Source organism: Pongo abelii, chromosome 10, assembly GCF_028885655.2.
Source record: "Pongo abelii isolate AG06213 chromosome 10, NHGRI_mPonAbe1-v2.0_pri, whole genome shotgun sequence".
Classification (NCBI taxonomy): Eukaryota; Metazoa; Chordata; class Mammalia; order Primates; family Hominidae; genus Pongo; species Pongo abelii.
The window spans coordinates 100,705,350-100,720,156 of record NC_071995.2 but is presented as its reverse complement, the minus strand read 5'-3'; the positions used below and the strand labels follow the sequence as shown (position 1 = coordinate 100,720,156).

Sequence of the window (14,807 nt, the reverse complement as noted above, 5' to 3'; positions counted from 1 at the left end):
TTTCAGTTCTCTGAGGTTTTCTGGTTCAATTAAAGAAGGACTTAAATATCCCTAAAACAGCAAGAATTCAAAGAAAAGTGGGGCAACACAAGGCTGGCCATAAAGTTTTCTGGGTTTGTTTGTTTGGTTTTATTTAGATTCCAGTAAGATTATTAATTTTCTTTTTAAGTAAGTAGTCTTTGATTACTGTAACTCCTCTGTTTGCTGACATTTTTACTGAACTTGGCTTCATTTTGCTATTAATACCTCTTTACAAACCCTTTTAGTTGGGATATTTCTTTTAACAGCTTCCAAAATAGCTTTTATCTGTTTTGGAGATGACATTTTGAACAAAGTTTTGTGATTTCATTATGCTATAACTGAGGAAATCCATAGGAGACCCTCAACATGAGTGATATTATTGTGGCCAATTTGTCTAGAGTTTCCTATGAGCAAAGAAATAATGAATTCCCAAAATAATAATTGAAGAAATTCAAAGGAGAAGAATTAGGTAGAACAAGCTTTGTTTTACAGTTTTTCTTACCCTTTATTTGCATGTATAAAATATAACATACATGTTTAAACATACATAGAGTATGTATTAGGATTCTCTAGAGGGACAGAACTAATAGGATAGATGTATATATGAAGGGGAGTTTATTAAGGAGTATTGACTCACACGATCACAAGATGAAGTCCCACAATAAGGCGTCTGCAAGCTGAGGAGCAAGGCAGCCAGTCTGAGTCCCAAAACCTCACAAGTAGGAAAGCCAACATTGCAGCCTTCAATCTGTGGCCTAAGGTCCGAGAGCCCCAGACAAACCACTGGTGTAAGCCTAAGAGTCCAGAAGCTGAAGAACTTGAGTCTGATGTTCAATGGCAGGAAGCATCCAACACAGGGGAAAGATGAAGACTGGAAGGCTCAGCAAGTCATCTCCTTCCACCTCCATCTGTCTGTTTTTTTCTAGTTGTGCTGGCAGCCAGTTGGATCGTGCCCACCCACATTATGGGTGTGTCTTCCTGAGGGTGGGTCTTCCCCTCCCAGTCCACTGACTCAGATGTTAATCTCTTCTAGGAACACCCAGATACACCCAGAACCAGTACTTTGTATCCTTCAGTCCAAGCAAGTTGACACTTAATATTAACCATCACAGAGTATATATGTGCATTTTAACATGTTTATTATAAAGTAAACATTCATGTAATCATCACAGAGGTCAAGAGATAGGACATTGCTAGCACTTGAGGCTGCCAGTGTGCCCCTCTCCAATCAGCCTTCTTCTTTCCCCTTAAAGGCTATCAGTTTCATGTTTATTAGGATAATCATCTCCTTGCTTTTTTTTGTAGTTTTATCAGTTATTGATGCATCCTTAAGCAATATAGCTTAATTCTACCTGCTTATGAACTTTCTTATGAATATAATAATACTATATGTATTTTTTTGTCCTGCTTTGTTCACTTCACATTATATATATGAGATTCATCCATGTTTCTACTTGTAGATCTAGTTATTTATTACCATGTAGTATTTCACTGTGAGTCTATTACAGTTTATGCATTCTATTAATACTATATTTGCAGTTTGGGGTTATGAATGTGCTGTTTGAACATTACTGTGTGTATATATCATAATGTCCATGTGCACACTTGGACTACCCTTAACATACTTGAAACATTTTCCCCTAACAGCCGACACATTATTTCTTCAGTGTTTCTTAGGCCTTTTCTTTCTCCTCCTTTTCCCCTTTTTTTTCCTTGTCTTGTCCACTTGTGAAAGAGGTGTGAAGAATGGTTGGGGAGATGGACTGACAAGACAATCAAAGGGAAGCTGACTAGCCTAGACAGGGGACGTTGAACTAAATTGGGCAAAGTTCTGATACCAAAACTTGGGCATTGGCAACCTATCATACCATGTGTGTGCCAAATGGAGCATAGGAGGGGATTTTTTTTTTTTTGAACGTGTTGCCATTGTTACCAAAACACAAGGGGTTGGTCCAGGCCCTGTTGCATACCACACAGAAAGCCAGTGACTAAGACAACAAGTATTGCAAGGGAAGAAGGCTTTATTCAGGTGCTGCAGCTGAGGAGACGGGAGATAAGTCTCAAATCCATCTCACTAACCCACTAAAATTAGGGTTTTATATAGCAGGGAAGAAATGTAACTACATGTAGAAAGACAGGAATTGTGGGGTGTAAGGAACCAATCATGACAAACAAGGGGTTTGGTGTCTCATTGTGTAGATGCAATGATCTGGTAAGTTTTAATTCCTTTATACTATCTGGGAGACCTGAAGGTCAGTTTCCTGAGAAAGGAACTCAGAGGAGACAAATACAAGTTTCAGGCTTTAAGATCAGGAGAGTCAATCTCTGTAATTATCTCCAAACCATGAACATTAGTTCTGTGGGGAAGTTGGGCCAGTTTCACCATCAGGACCACAAAGTGGACCTGGCTGGGTTTTGGCTCTCCCTGGTTTTTTTTGCTTTTTGCCAGACCTGTAATGTCCCAAATCAAAGCACATATTTTTATAATTCATTGTTAATTAAATATGGGTATTTGTTAGGTTAAATGAAAGTAATGATAAGAGTGTACATTTGCATTTTAAAATGAGATTGATAGAGTGCTTTTATTTATTAATACAAAGGGCATTAGAAGTAAGCTAATCCAGTCTCCTTTACTTTATTGAGGAAGAAACTGAGCCCTGAGTAGTTAAATGCCATCTTCAAGTTGCATAGCTAAGAAGTAGTAAAGGCACTAGTAGGCTGACTTGGTTAATCAAATGAAAATCTTGTTAAAATATGGCACATTTTTAGGGGATAACTTGATAACTTGATACTCAACATCTGTTAAGCAATTTAATGAAACAGTCATATATTTGTATACTATTTATGATGGTGTATTTATTTCCCACTGTTGCCATAACAAATCACCACAAACATGATGACTTAAAACAACAACAGAAATTATTATCACAGTTCTGGAGGCATATGTTCAAAATCAAGTTATCAGTGGGGTTGGTTTATTAGGCTCTGAGGGAGAATCCATTCCATGCCTGTTTTCTAGATTCTGATGGTAGCCAGGAGTCCTTGGCTTTCTTTGCCTTGTTGATGCATCACTTCAATCTCTTACCCTTCATATCTCCTTCTCTGTGTTTATCCTTTTTTGTGTTTGATTCATTGTTAAATTTAGGGCCCACCCTAGATCGAGGATGATCATCTTAGTATCCTTTAATTTAATCATGTTTGCAAAACCCTATTTTCAAATAAAGCAGCACTCGTAGTTACCAGGGGTTAGCACATAGACTTATCTTTTTGAGGACACTTTTTTTTTGTTTTTTGAGAGGGAGTCTCCCTCTGTCACCCAGGCTGGAGTGCATTGGCATGATCTCGGCCCACTGCAACCTCCACCTCCCAGGTTCAAGTGATTCTCCCTGCCTCAGCCTCCTGAGTAGCTGGGATTATAGGTGCACATCACCATGCCCAGCTAATTTTTGTGTTTTTAGTAGAGATGGGATTTCGCCGTGTTGACCAGGCTGGTCTCAAACTGACCTCAAGTGATCCACCCACCTTGGCCACCGGAAGTGCTAGGATTACAGATGGGAGCCACTGTGCCTGGCGTGAGGGCACTTTTCAACCTGCTAAAGATGATACGGAATTCTTGTTGTTGTTGAGACAGGATTTCACTCCTGTCACCCAGACTGGAGTGCAATGGCGTGATCTCAGCTCACTACAACCTCCGCCTCCCGGGCTCAAGAGATTTTCCTACCTCGGTCTCCCAAGTGGCTGGGACTACAGGCACATGCAGCTGCACCCGGCTAATTTTTGTTTTGTTTTTTTGTAGAGATGGGGTTTTGCCATGTTACCCAGGTTGGTCTGGAACGCCTGGGCTCAAGTAGTCTGCCCACTTTGACCTCCCAAATTACTGAAATTACAGGCATGAGCCACTGCACCCGGCCATGGCATTCTTGTGCAATGTATAAATATATAGAGGTGCAAAATAAATGCTAATGTAGTGCACAGTATCCCCTTTCATATAAACCCTCACTAGACAACCAAGGAAACCAAAGACTAAAAACTACAAAACACTGCAGAAAGAAATTAAAGACACAAATAAATAGAAAGACAGCCTGTGTTCATGGATTGAAAGATTTCATAGTGTTAAAGTGTCTGTGCTACCCAAAGCTCTACAAATTCAGTGACGTCTTTATCAATCTCTGTGGCACTTTTTACAGAAACAGAAAAACCATACTAAAATTCAGATGGAATCTCAAAGGACCCCAAATGACCAAAACAATCTTGAGAAAGCTGAAGGTCTCACACTTCTTTATGTCAAATCATATTGCAGTGCTATACAGTAATCAAAACAGTATGGTACTGGCATAAAGATAAATATGTAGACCAATGGAACAGAGTGGAAAACTTAGGAAAAATACCTTCACATAGCCATTAAATGATCTTTGACAAAGGTTCCAAGGCTACACAATGGGGAAAAGGATAGTCTGTTCAACAAACGGTGTTGAATAAACTGAGTATCATGCAGAATGATAAAATTGGACCTTACACAAATGAGCTCAAAATGGGACCTAAACATAAGACATGAAACTATAAAACTCCTAAAAGAAAAGATCTGGGAGAAGCTTTATGACACCAGATTTGGCAGTTTTTTCTTAGTTTTGATAACAAAAACACAGGCAACAAAAGCAAAAATAGACAAATGAGACTAAATCAAACTTTAAAACTAGTACACGGCAAGGGAAGTCAACAGAGTCAAAAGGCAACCCACAGAATGGGGGAAAATATTTGCAAGCCATATACCTAACAAGGGATTAATATCCAGAATGTATACAAAAAACTTCTACAACTCAACCACAACAAAATAAATGATCCAATTTAAAAATGATTCAAAAAGACTTAAACATTTCTCCAAAGAAGGTATATGAATGGCCAACAGGTATATGAAAAGATGTTCGACATCCCTAATCATTAAAGAAATACAAATCAAAACGACATGAGAGGTTACCTCACATGTTAGGATTGCCACTACCAGAAAAGCAGAAAATAACAAATGTTGACCCATGATGTGGAGAAACTGGAACTCTTCTGTACTGTTGGTGAGCACATAGCAATGGTGCAGCTGCTATGAAAAACATTCCAAAGGTTCCTCAGAAAATTAAAAATAGAATTACCTAACTTCCAGTATTATTTTGAATATAAGTGGCAAAAATGGGCATCCTTGTCTTGTTCCTAATCTTAAAAGAGAGACCACCATCTTCTCACCATTAAGAATGATGTTACCTATGGGCTCGTCATAGATGACCTTTATTGTGATGTGGAACATTTTGTCTATACCTAATTTGTTGAGTTTTTATCAAGAAATAATGTTGTATTTAATCAAATTCTTTTTCTGCATCTGTTGAGATGATGTGGTTTTTGTCTTTCATTCTGTTAATAAAGTGAACTACATATATTTATTTGCATATGTTGAACATTGTTGCATCCCAGAGATAAGTCCCACTTGATCATGGTGAATGATCTTTTTAATGTACTCTTGAATACAGTTTGCTAGTATTATTTTGTCAACATAGTACTTGAAGTCCTAGCCAGAGCAATTAGATATGAAAAAGAATTAAAACGCATCCAAATAGGAAAGGAAGAAGTTAAATTGTCTGTTTCCTGATACATGATCTTATATATAGAAAAGCTAAAGACTCCACCAAAAAACTGTTAGAACTGATTAGTGAATTCAGTAAAGTTGCATGATACAAATCAACATTCAAAAATCAGTAACCTTTCTAATATACTAACAATGAACTATCTGAAAAAGAAGGTAATATGATTTACAAAAGTATCAAAATATCTTAGGAATAAATTTAACTGAGGAGGTAAAAGATCTGTACACAGAAATGATAAAATATTGATGAAAGACATTGAACTCGGCACAAATAATTGGAAAGATATCCTGTGTTCATGGATTGGATGAATTAATATTGTTAAAATGTTCTTACTCCTCAAAGCAATCCACAGATTCAATGCAATGCCTATCTATCAAAACTCCAATGTCATTCTTCACAGAAATAGAAAAATCAATTAAAAAATTTATATGAGATTATAAAACACCCCAGATAGCCAAAGCAATTTTGAGCAAAAAAGAACAAACCTGGAGGCATCACACTACCTGATTTCAAAATAAAAGCTATGGTATTCAAGACAGCATGGTACTAACATAAAAAAAGATACCTTGACCAATAGAATAGGATAGAGAGCCCATAAATAAATTCATGCATTTATGGTCAATTGATTTTTTACAAAGGTGCCAAGAACATAAAATGAAGAAAGGACAGTGTCTTCAATGAATAGTGTTGCAAAACTGTATTTACACATGCAGAAGAATGAAATTGAACCGTTATTTCACCTCATATGCAGAATGAACTGAAATTGGATTAAAGACTTAAACCTAAGACCTTAAACTGTAAAATGGCTAGAATAAAACAGGAAAAGCTTCACAACATTAATCTCCACAACAGTGAATTTTTTGAATCTGACCCTAAAAGCACAGGAAACAAAAGCAAAACTAGACAAGTGGAATTGTATTAAACTAAAGAGCTGCACAGCAAAGGAAACAACAGAGTGAAGATGCAACCTACAGATTGTGAGAAAATATTTGCAAATCATACATCTTGATAAGGGGCTAATATCAACAATATGTAAGGAACTCAAATTACTCAATCACAAGAAAACAGTTGTATTTTAAAATGGGCAAAGAACCTGAGTAGACATTTCTTGAAAGAAGACATGCTTTATTCCACTACAACTTTAATTTTGCCTCTGAGAAGACCTTGGACAAAGAATCATTCCCTGGTGGCTTTGATCTGTTTTCCCTAACAACTCTTGACAAATTACTGGAAAGGGGTGTAGTAGCAAAGGTCTACCAACACATCAGGGTCTGTGGATTAAGAGCCTTTAGTTGAGAAAAAATGGCTCACTGTAAAACTAAAGAGTAAATTTAGATCTGTGTATGATACTCTTTTTACCAAAGAATTGAAAATAAACTTTGTTTTTCAGTATATAAATATAATTTATATTTTTTTCTCAGCCATTGTCTCACATCCTGAGAATCTAGAAAATTTAGGATTAAAGATAAACTAGTTTAAAAAGTAGTTGTTGGCCAGGCGCAGTGGCTCATGCCTGTAATCCCAGCACTTTGGGAGGCCAAGGTGGGCAGATCACCTGAGGTCAGGAGTTTGAGACCAGGCTGGCCAACATGGTGAAACCCTGTCTCTACTAAAAATACAAAAATTAGCCATGTGTGGTGGTGGGCGCCTGTAATCCCAGCTACTTGGGAGGCTGAGGTAGGAGAATCGTTTGAACCTGGGAGGTGGAGGCTGCAGTGGTATGAAATCATACCACTGCACTCCAGCCTGGGCGACAGAGCAAGTTTGTCTCAAAGGAAAAAAAAAGGAGTGTTTGCTGCTTAGGTTTTGTTTTTTAATTTAATAATCCATTGATTAACTACTGAAAAACATGTTTTAAATGTTTAAAGTATAAATAATACTCTAGCCTTTAGTAGGTATAAATATATCAGCTTTTATAGTTATAAAAATAGTATCTTACTTCATCTGATTTATTTGGAGGAATAGAAAAAACTAAGGATTATGGATAACAGAAGAGGGCAAAGACTAAGGTAGATGTATAACAATATTTTTAATATCTCTTGTTGACCTGGCTAAAATGAAGATACTTTTTAAAATCCATCCTTTTATGCTTTTAAGAAAACGTTTAAAATTAAATTCAAGTGCTGATTTAGTGTAAAATTCTACACTTTTATTATTGAAGAAGCACATCCAGAATAGACTAACCTTTTGTATGTTCTCAAAATAAAATGACTCCTACTTTCTGTGATGGCTGTATAATACTTTTTACAGTAGAGCCACAACATTCTTCTTTCCCCCTCCATAAAAAGCATGATTATGAGTTATGATAAAAGCTTCAGTGACCTGGAGGGAAGGGTGGGAGGGAGGGGGAGACCTTTCACTTACAAAGGCTGAAAATTGGTATATTTTTGTTTTTTTGCTTCCAGATTTTGTACCTCAGCTGCTGATATGAAAATTAGATTATTTACTTCAGATCTTCAAGATAAAAATGAATATAAGGTATGTTGACAACCATATAAATCTTTAGAGTTTATTTTAAAACGTGTTTGTTTTTGGCTTTTTTAATTGGATTTATTCCAATTTAAAATGGCTTTTTATGGTCATCATTAAAGCGTATAATTTAGGGTCTCATTTACTCTACTATAGGTTATAATAACTAGCTTACTATATTATTAAGAACTAAGTTCTTAATGACTGCAGATTATAAATCTCTCTTATTAAATTGAAATATTAGGTAGAACAACAAATAAGAAAGAATTAGAAATTTACAGTTGGATATAGTAGGAGTACAATAGACACGACCATTCATAGAGTAAGAGTTGAACTTCATGGGAACAAATGATCAGTACAGCATAGCACAGGCAGGATTCCAAAGTGGTTAAGAGCACAGACACAGAAGCCAGATTCCTTGCATTTAAACCCCAGTATTATTACTTAGTCGTGGTGTGACCTTGGTTAAGTAACCTAATCTCTTTGTGCTAATATCCTTACCTGTAAAATGTGGGTAATCATAGCAGCTGCCTTATAGGATTATGAGCATTGACGGAGCAAATTCATGTAAAACGCTTAGAATAATGTTGATACATAGTAAACGCCATATGTGTGTTTTCTGTTACTATAATAATAACCCTCAGATTGGGTCGAAATTGCATCATGTTTTCTTTTAAGAATGATATTGCCTTCTTGGCTTTCTAATAAGCCAAAATATGAATGTTGTTATAAAACAAAGATAAATTATAAACCTTTCCAATCATTTAGAAAATAGTAAAAATTATGCTGTAAGCTATTTACAGTGGGCTTAATGTACTGTATGGATTGGTTAATTTAAGGCTGTACCAGAAATAACCAAGTATATAAATGGCACATAAAATTTTGACCTATCCAAAGTTAATATGCTAGTTATAATACACATTAAACATTTACTGTTAATTTAGTTTGTCTTGTAGACTGTGACAGAAGCTTTGGAGAATGATTTGGAGGACCTAGGTTTGTTAAAGTTGCTCAGGAATGTTTGACCCAGATCTTTTTGTTTTGTTTTGTTTTTTAATATTACATTTCTACATAGTGAGCAGTACTATATAGAACTGCTTTAATAACCTCAGAACTGAGATCAAATTTGAGTTTTTGGAAAGAAGGAAGGGTAGAAAGAATGATAACCATTAAAGTAATTATCTGACAGGCCTATTTAGGATTTCAACTATGAAGATTTAGACAGATTGAACCTTATCTGCTCACACAGTCCTCCACTGTGCAACTTATTTGTTGCTTCTGTGTCGAGAAGATTTTTTGTGTTGGTGATGACTATGGGCTTATAACAACTAGCTGTCTTCACTGCTGGCAGTCACATTGAGCATGTAAATGAAGGCATTAGATGGTGAAGTCCATCCTGTGTGTGTTTGTTAAGTAGTAGTGAGTATGCAGAACAGCAGATATAAGGTAAAAAGCCTAGAGGTACCCTACCTCAGTACCCCTAAAAAGTTTTCTAGCTCTAATTTTTATTTAGGCTTTATATAATAAGTGAGAAAGGAGGTGATATGAGGACAGGTACAATAAAAATGTGTGTGTTTGTGTTTTTGTAAGAAATGCATACTAGAAAAGAAAGACTAAGCTAATAGTGTGTTGAATGATCAATTTTTTTCCAAGATAAACCTTCTAGAAAAGTGGGTGTATAAATCATGCTTTAAAAATAGATTGCTTAAGAAATATTTATAGAAAAACAGGCAGTGAAAGCTTTTAAGGCAGTGAAGCAAAAATATTATGTAGGAATATTGTAGGTTATTTTTCTGTTTTCTTACTAAGCTTTCTGTTTCTCTTTCTGTCAGGTTTTAGAGGGCCATACCGATTTCATTAATGGTTTGGTGTTTGATCCCAAAGAAGGCCAAGAAATTGCAAGTGTGAGTGACGATCACACCTGCAGGTATGTTGCTTACGTTATAACCACATTTTTAAATTGTCATTTTAATGAGAATTACATTTTTAAAATGAGAAAAAAATGTGACTTTTACATAAATTCTACAGAGTGTTGTAAAAGAAGCATACCTTATTTGAACTGTAGGTATGGCACAAACATGAGTTTCAAAACCAGTGAGATAGTCCTCATCACCATTAATGAAAACTTCCCTTGCCTCCCATGGGTGTCTTTTATCTCTTATTTCAGATTTTCACATTTATGAAATCCAAATCTATATTGGGCTGGGCACAGTGCCACACGCCTATAATCTCAGCTCTTTGGGAGGCCAAGGTGGGCAGATCACCTGAGGTCAGGAGTTAACGACCAGCCTGACCAACATGGCGAAACTCCATTTCTACTAAACATAAAAAATTAGCCAGGCACGGTAGTGCGCACTTGTGATTCCAGCTACTCGGGGGGCTGAGGCAAGGGAATCACTTGAACCTGGGCGGCTGAGGTTACAGTGAGCCAAGATTGTGCCACTGCACTCCAGCCTGGTGACAGAGCAACACTCCATCTCAAAAAAAAAAAAACACAAACATATTGGATCAAATTCTTCAATATTGGACAAGATGAGTAGGAGTAAAATGCAGTTGTCAAGTTACTTTACAGATGCTGTATGATAAGTTTGTGTGTAATATGAACTATGACTCTCATCTGCTACATAAGATAGATGGAAAATTTAGTGTTTTGATAAATTCAGAGGTTTCTGCATAAGGTTTTCTTTAGATACAATACATTTAACTATTATGTTCTTCTACCTCACCCCCTAATTTAGAACGGATGAGGTAGCTATAACATTTTAATAGTGCGTAAAGCTGGAGAATATCACAAATAAAGAACAAGATGAAAAGGAAGAATAGCAGGTGGAAATAAGCTGAGGAGTCAGGAGTGAAATGAGTGCATCAGTCATTGGAAGGGTGTCAGTCGCTTCATTTGCTTTAACAATACTGTGAGGAAGAGAAAAACTGCTGCTCTGCTGTTTTGCATAATGTTTCATAAAACTATGCCAAAATCCTTAGTATTTATTAGTACTTATGTACATATAAAACTATTAAATATGTATGACTTCACATTAGAAGTAAAGCTGCTAGCTACTTTTTAAATTTTTAATCTTCTTAATATAGCTCATCTTTTTAAAGTGATAGAGTCATAGGCCATTATTCTTTATGTACTGTCTGTTAAAATTTTCATGTCAGAGATATGAAATATTTACATGACATTAAGATTCTAGGGCCCCAGGTACTACAAAACCAAGTTTGTATAGTGACCTGAAGAGTAAATGGAATCGTTTTAAGGTAAAAATTCGGTCACTGGAAATAAATAATGGCATTTCAGCTCTTTAAAACATAGATTGGCCTAATCACAAGCATTTGGAATAATGAAACCTGCAAAGGGGAAAAATGAGTGTCTTTGCAAGCCAAGGAATGGCCTCTGAATAGTGAACGAAAGCCAAAGGAGACCTAGGATCACACTCAGTAGTCTATGTTTTTGTTTGTTTGTTTTCTTATGACTCTGAGATTTTTTTTGTAAACTAGCAAAATTCTCTAAAAATTTAGGGGACTGACATAGGGTTGCTAACTTTTTATTTTGTCGAATATAAGACTTTTAAGTTTACTGCCTTCTACCACTATCATTTTATAAAAGAAAGGACATTATTACTCTAAAAAGTAGGAAAGGAATAACTAAAGAGTAAGTCTTTTAATTTAAATAAATTTAATGTTTTAAAAACCTCACTGCATTGCCTCTAAGTTTCTCATTTTGCCAGACTGGTTGTTGATATTATTGTTCAACAAATATTTGCTTTCCTTTCACCTTCCCATGAAAGGAGATTTTCCCATCTAATTAGCCCTAGCTTTGTGAATTGTTTAGGCCAATGTAGCATTAACAGGTGTGACACAGCAGAAGCTTCAAATGTTTTGCCTGGCTTGACTTGACCTCCTGTGCTCTGTCATTTGCTATAAGATGAGCATGTCCTAGATAGATACTGATCCCAGAATGAGAAACACATGGAGCAGTTATGGACCCATATGGCATTATGGAAACAGAGCTTCCCATAGACCCATGTGCAAGAAATTTATGCTTATTTCTGTAAACCACTGAGATTTTCGGGTTGATGCACAACATCAAACTAGGAGTATTTTTAGAATTTACAGCTTAGGTCACCAACCAAAAATAAACAACTCTGATTGGTTATTAAAGCCAAACCTCTTAGGCCAAAACCTAAGCAATATAGGTAAGATTGTTTTAAAAACAGAACATGTATAAAAACAAGTTTAAAATGAGAAAGAGTAGATAGTATCATGCACTCTCATAGCAAGGAAAGAAGGAATTCTGAGAGGACATATGTGATAATGTAAGATTCTTACAATATCACATATATGTTCTTACATTATCACATGTAACAAGAGAGTATCTCATATGAGCAGTTCTACAATATGTATTCTGTAAAGAGCAGACCCAGTGCTTACTTAAAAAAAATTTAACCTCAATATTTTGATCTATGCATATTTTCTGATGTTTGACTTTGACATTTCCAAGAAAGACACTATATTATAATCAGCTAGCAGAATTTTGCCCTAGGAACACTATTTTAAAACAATCTGTCACCTGAATAGGTTCATCAAATGTATGTGTTGTATTGAAAATTGCCAAATTCTGAATCAAACAGAATAAAAAGTCGTACTGTGAACAAAGGTACCTCTGATAATACAAAATGTTATTATGGAAGATGATAGATTACATTTTATCTAAAACTCCATCTAGTTTTACTATTCTGTGATCTGTGCAAGTTTATAAGAAAATCGGGTTCTCATTAAAGTCGGTCTTTATCAGTTCCAACGCTGCCTTTCTAACAAACATTTTATAATGCCTACCACACCTTTTTAAATGAAACTCAATTTAAGTACAGAAAATTATTATCATCCCTTAATTTTATAATATAGTCTATAAAAGGAAAACAAAGAGAATAATAATGCATTGTGTATAAGCTCAGATACAACTACATATGAAGACATAGGTAGTCTTTGCTCTTCTTTACAATGAATAAGACTGGATATCAGAAAAATAAGATAACATGAAAATGTAAGGCAGAGGCAAGGCAGTCAAGTTGCACAGTTGTAGGGATTTATGAGTTGTGTAGAGTATAATGTAAATAGTGCCATCTGGAGTTCTACAGTGTCATAGCCCTGAGCAGATCTACCGTTTTAGGATAAAAGCTCATGTTAGTAGTAATACAGTGAAATTAAATCTCATAAGAGAAATAGGGAAATACAGGTAATCAAAATAGGAATAACATAGCAAGATAAATTATAGGATGTCAAGTTGAAAAAATAAGATAATATTCCTGCAATATTTTCTGTATGAAAAGTATATATATACACTTTATGGAAAGTATGAAAAGTATATATCTTGATGAAGAAATATGTATCTTTATGAAAAAGGTGCCATTACTGAAACAAAAAGCAAGCGTCTGATAGATGTGTTTAATAAAGAAATTCCCAAGTAAAGCATGGGGTTGCTAGTCATTCAGCCTCATATTTACACCATTTTCCTTATGATCCCTCATCATGTCTTCCATATGCAGATGCACTCACATGCATATACATGTATATATAAAAATATATATGCACACATACATACACAGGTTGATAAAAATAGTGATGCTTTATGTGTGTGTTTGTATATGCATACGCACAGAAAAATATAAATACGTTCATAGTTATGACCTAGTGTCATTGAAAGAAGGCTAAAATTATTACAGTATTTGAGAGGTAAAGAAGTACATATTCGTTTAGAAAAAATTATTATCTCCTCCTCCAAAAGAAGGTAAAAGTGTCATTTAAGTATTTAGTGGGTTAAGCTTATTATTTTTTAAAACTCACTAATACAGAACATCTCATTCCCAGTCATTGCCAAATAACAGATGTTCTTGTATATTAGAAACAGTACCATTCTGTAAGAACAAGTCAGATCAACAAGTATTTATTAAACACATTTAGTATACCCAATATTTAGTACTTTGGGGGATACAAAAGAAATACAAGACCCAGTACTCACTGTAACTACAAAGGATATCAGTAGTAAATCCCATCCCTCCTCCTCATCCCTCAATAATGTTTTAAAATACTAGATAAAAGTTTATGGTGAAAGAAAACTGACTTCTAGAAACCAGGGAATTTTTAGTTTAATAAAATATAGGTGTGCATATAATGTGCCATTCACTTTCTCTATAAAACATGAAATATTTGTAGTTGTCATGTTCTAACTGGGATCATTTTTTAAAAGAATGAGAGAAGGGTGGCATAGAAAAAATAAAGAAAAAGATATTGGGATGTAACCAAATCACTGTATAAAGGAATACTAAATTACCTAAGCTATTCACTAAGCCAGTAATATAGTTGTTTAAAAAATGTTACAAGAGGAAAAAGGATTTTTATCAAATTTGTTGTGTGTACCACATGCAAGCTATGTGTTTTTCATGTTACCTTTGTTTATGTACATTTGCAAGTCTTTAAGATCCGTAATTAAGATGGAGGGTTCTTCCTCCACCTCCACCCCAGTTGAGATCACAAAATATGCAGTGTACCTAAAAGTAGTCGTTGTGGGAAACAGCAAGAAGGAAACTGAGAGCCTTCTGAAGGTAGGCCAATGAAGCATTCTTTGGGAAGTAATCCACGCCTGGGAGTGCATAAACCATGCCCAGGTACAAAGTATAATCAGAATAATTT

At 35.3% G+C, this 14,807-nt stretch overlaps 1 protein-coding gene across 1 annotated transcript in view; it reads left to right on the top strand.

Moving 5' to 3' along the window:
- The window catches only part of NUP37 (nucleoporin 37), a 44,789-nt gene that overhangs the window by 10,977 nt on the left and 19,005 nt on the right, over positions 1-14,807 (top strand). Inside the window, exons 4-5 of the mRNA XM_002823652.5 lie at positions 8,054-8,126; positions 9,950-10,044. Coding sequence (XP_002823698.1) covers positions 8,054-8,126; positions 9,950-10,044 — 168 coding nt within the window. The remainder of the gene's footprint in view (positions 1-8,053; positions 8,127-9,949; positions 10,045-14,807) is intronic.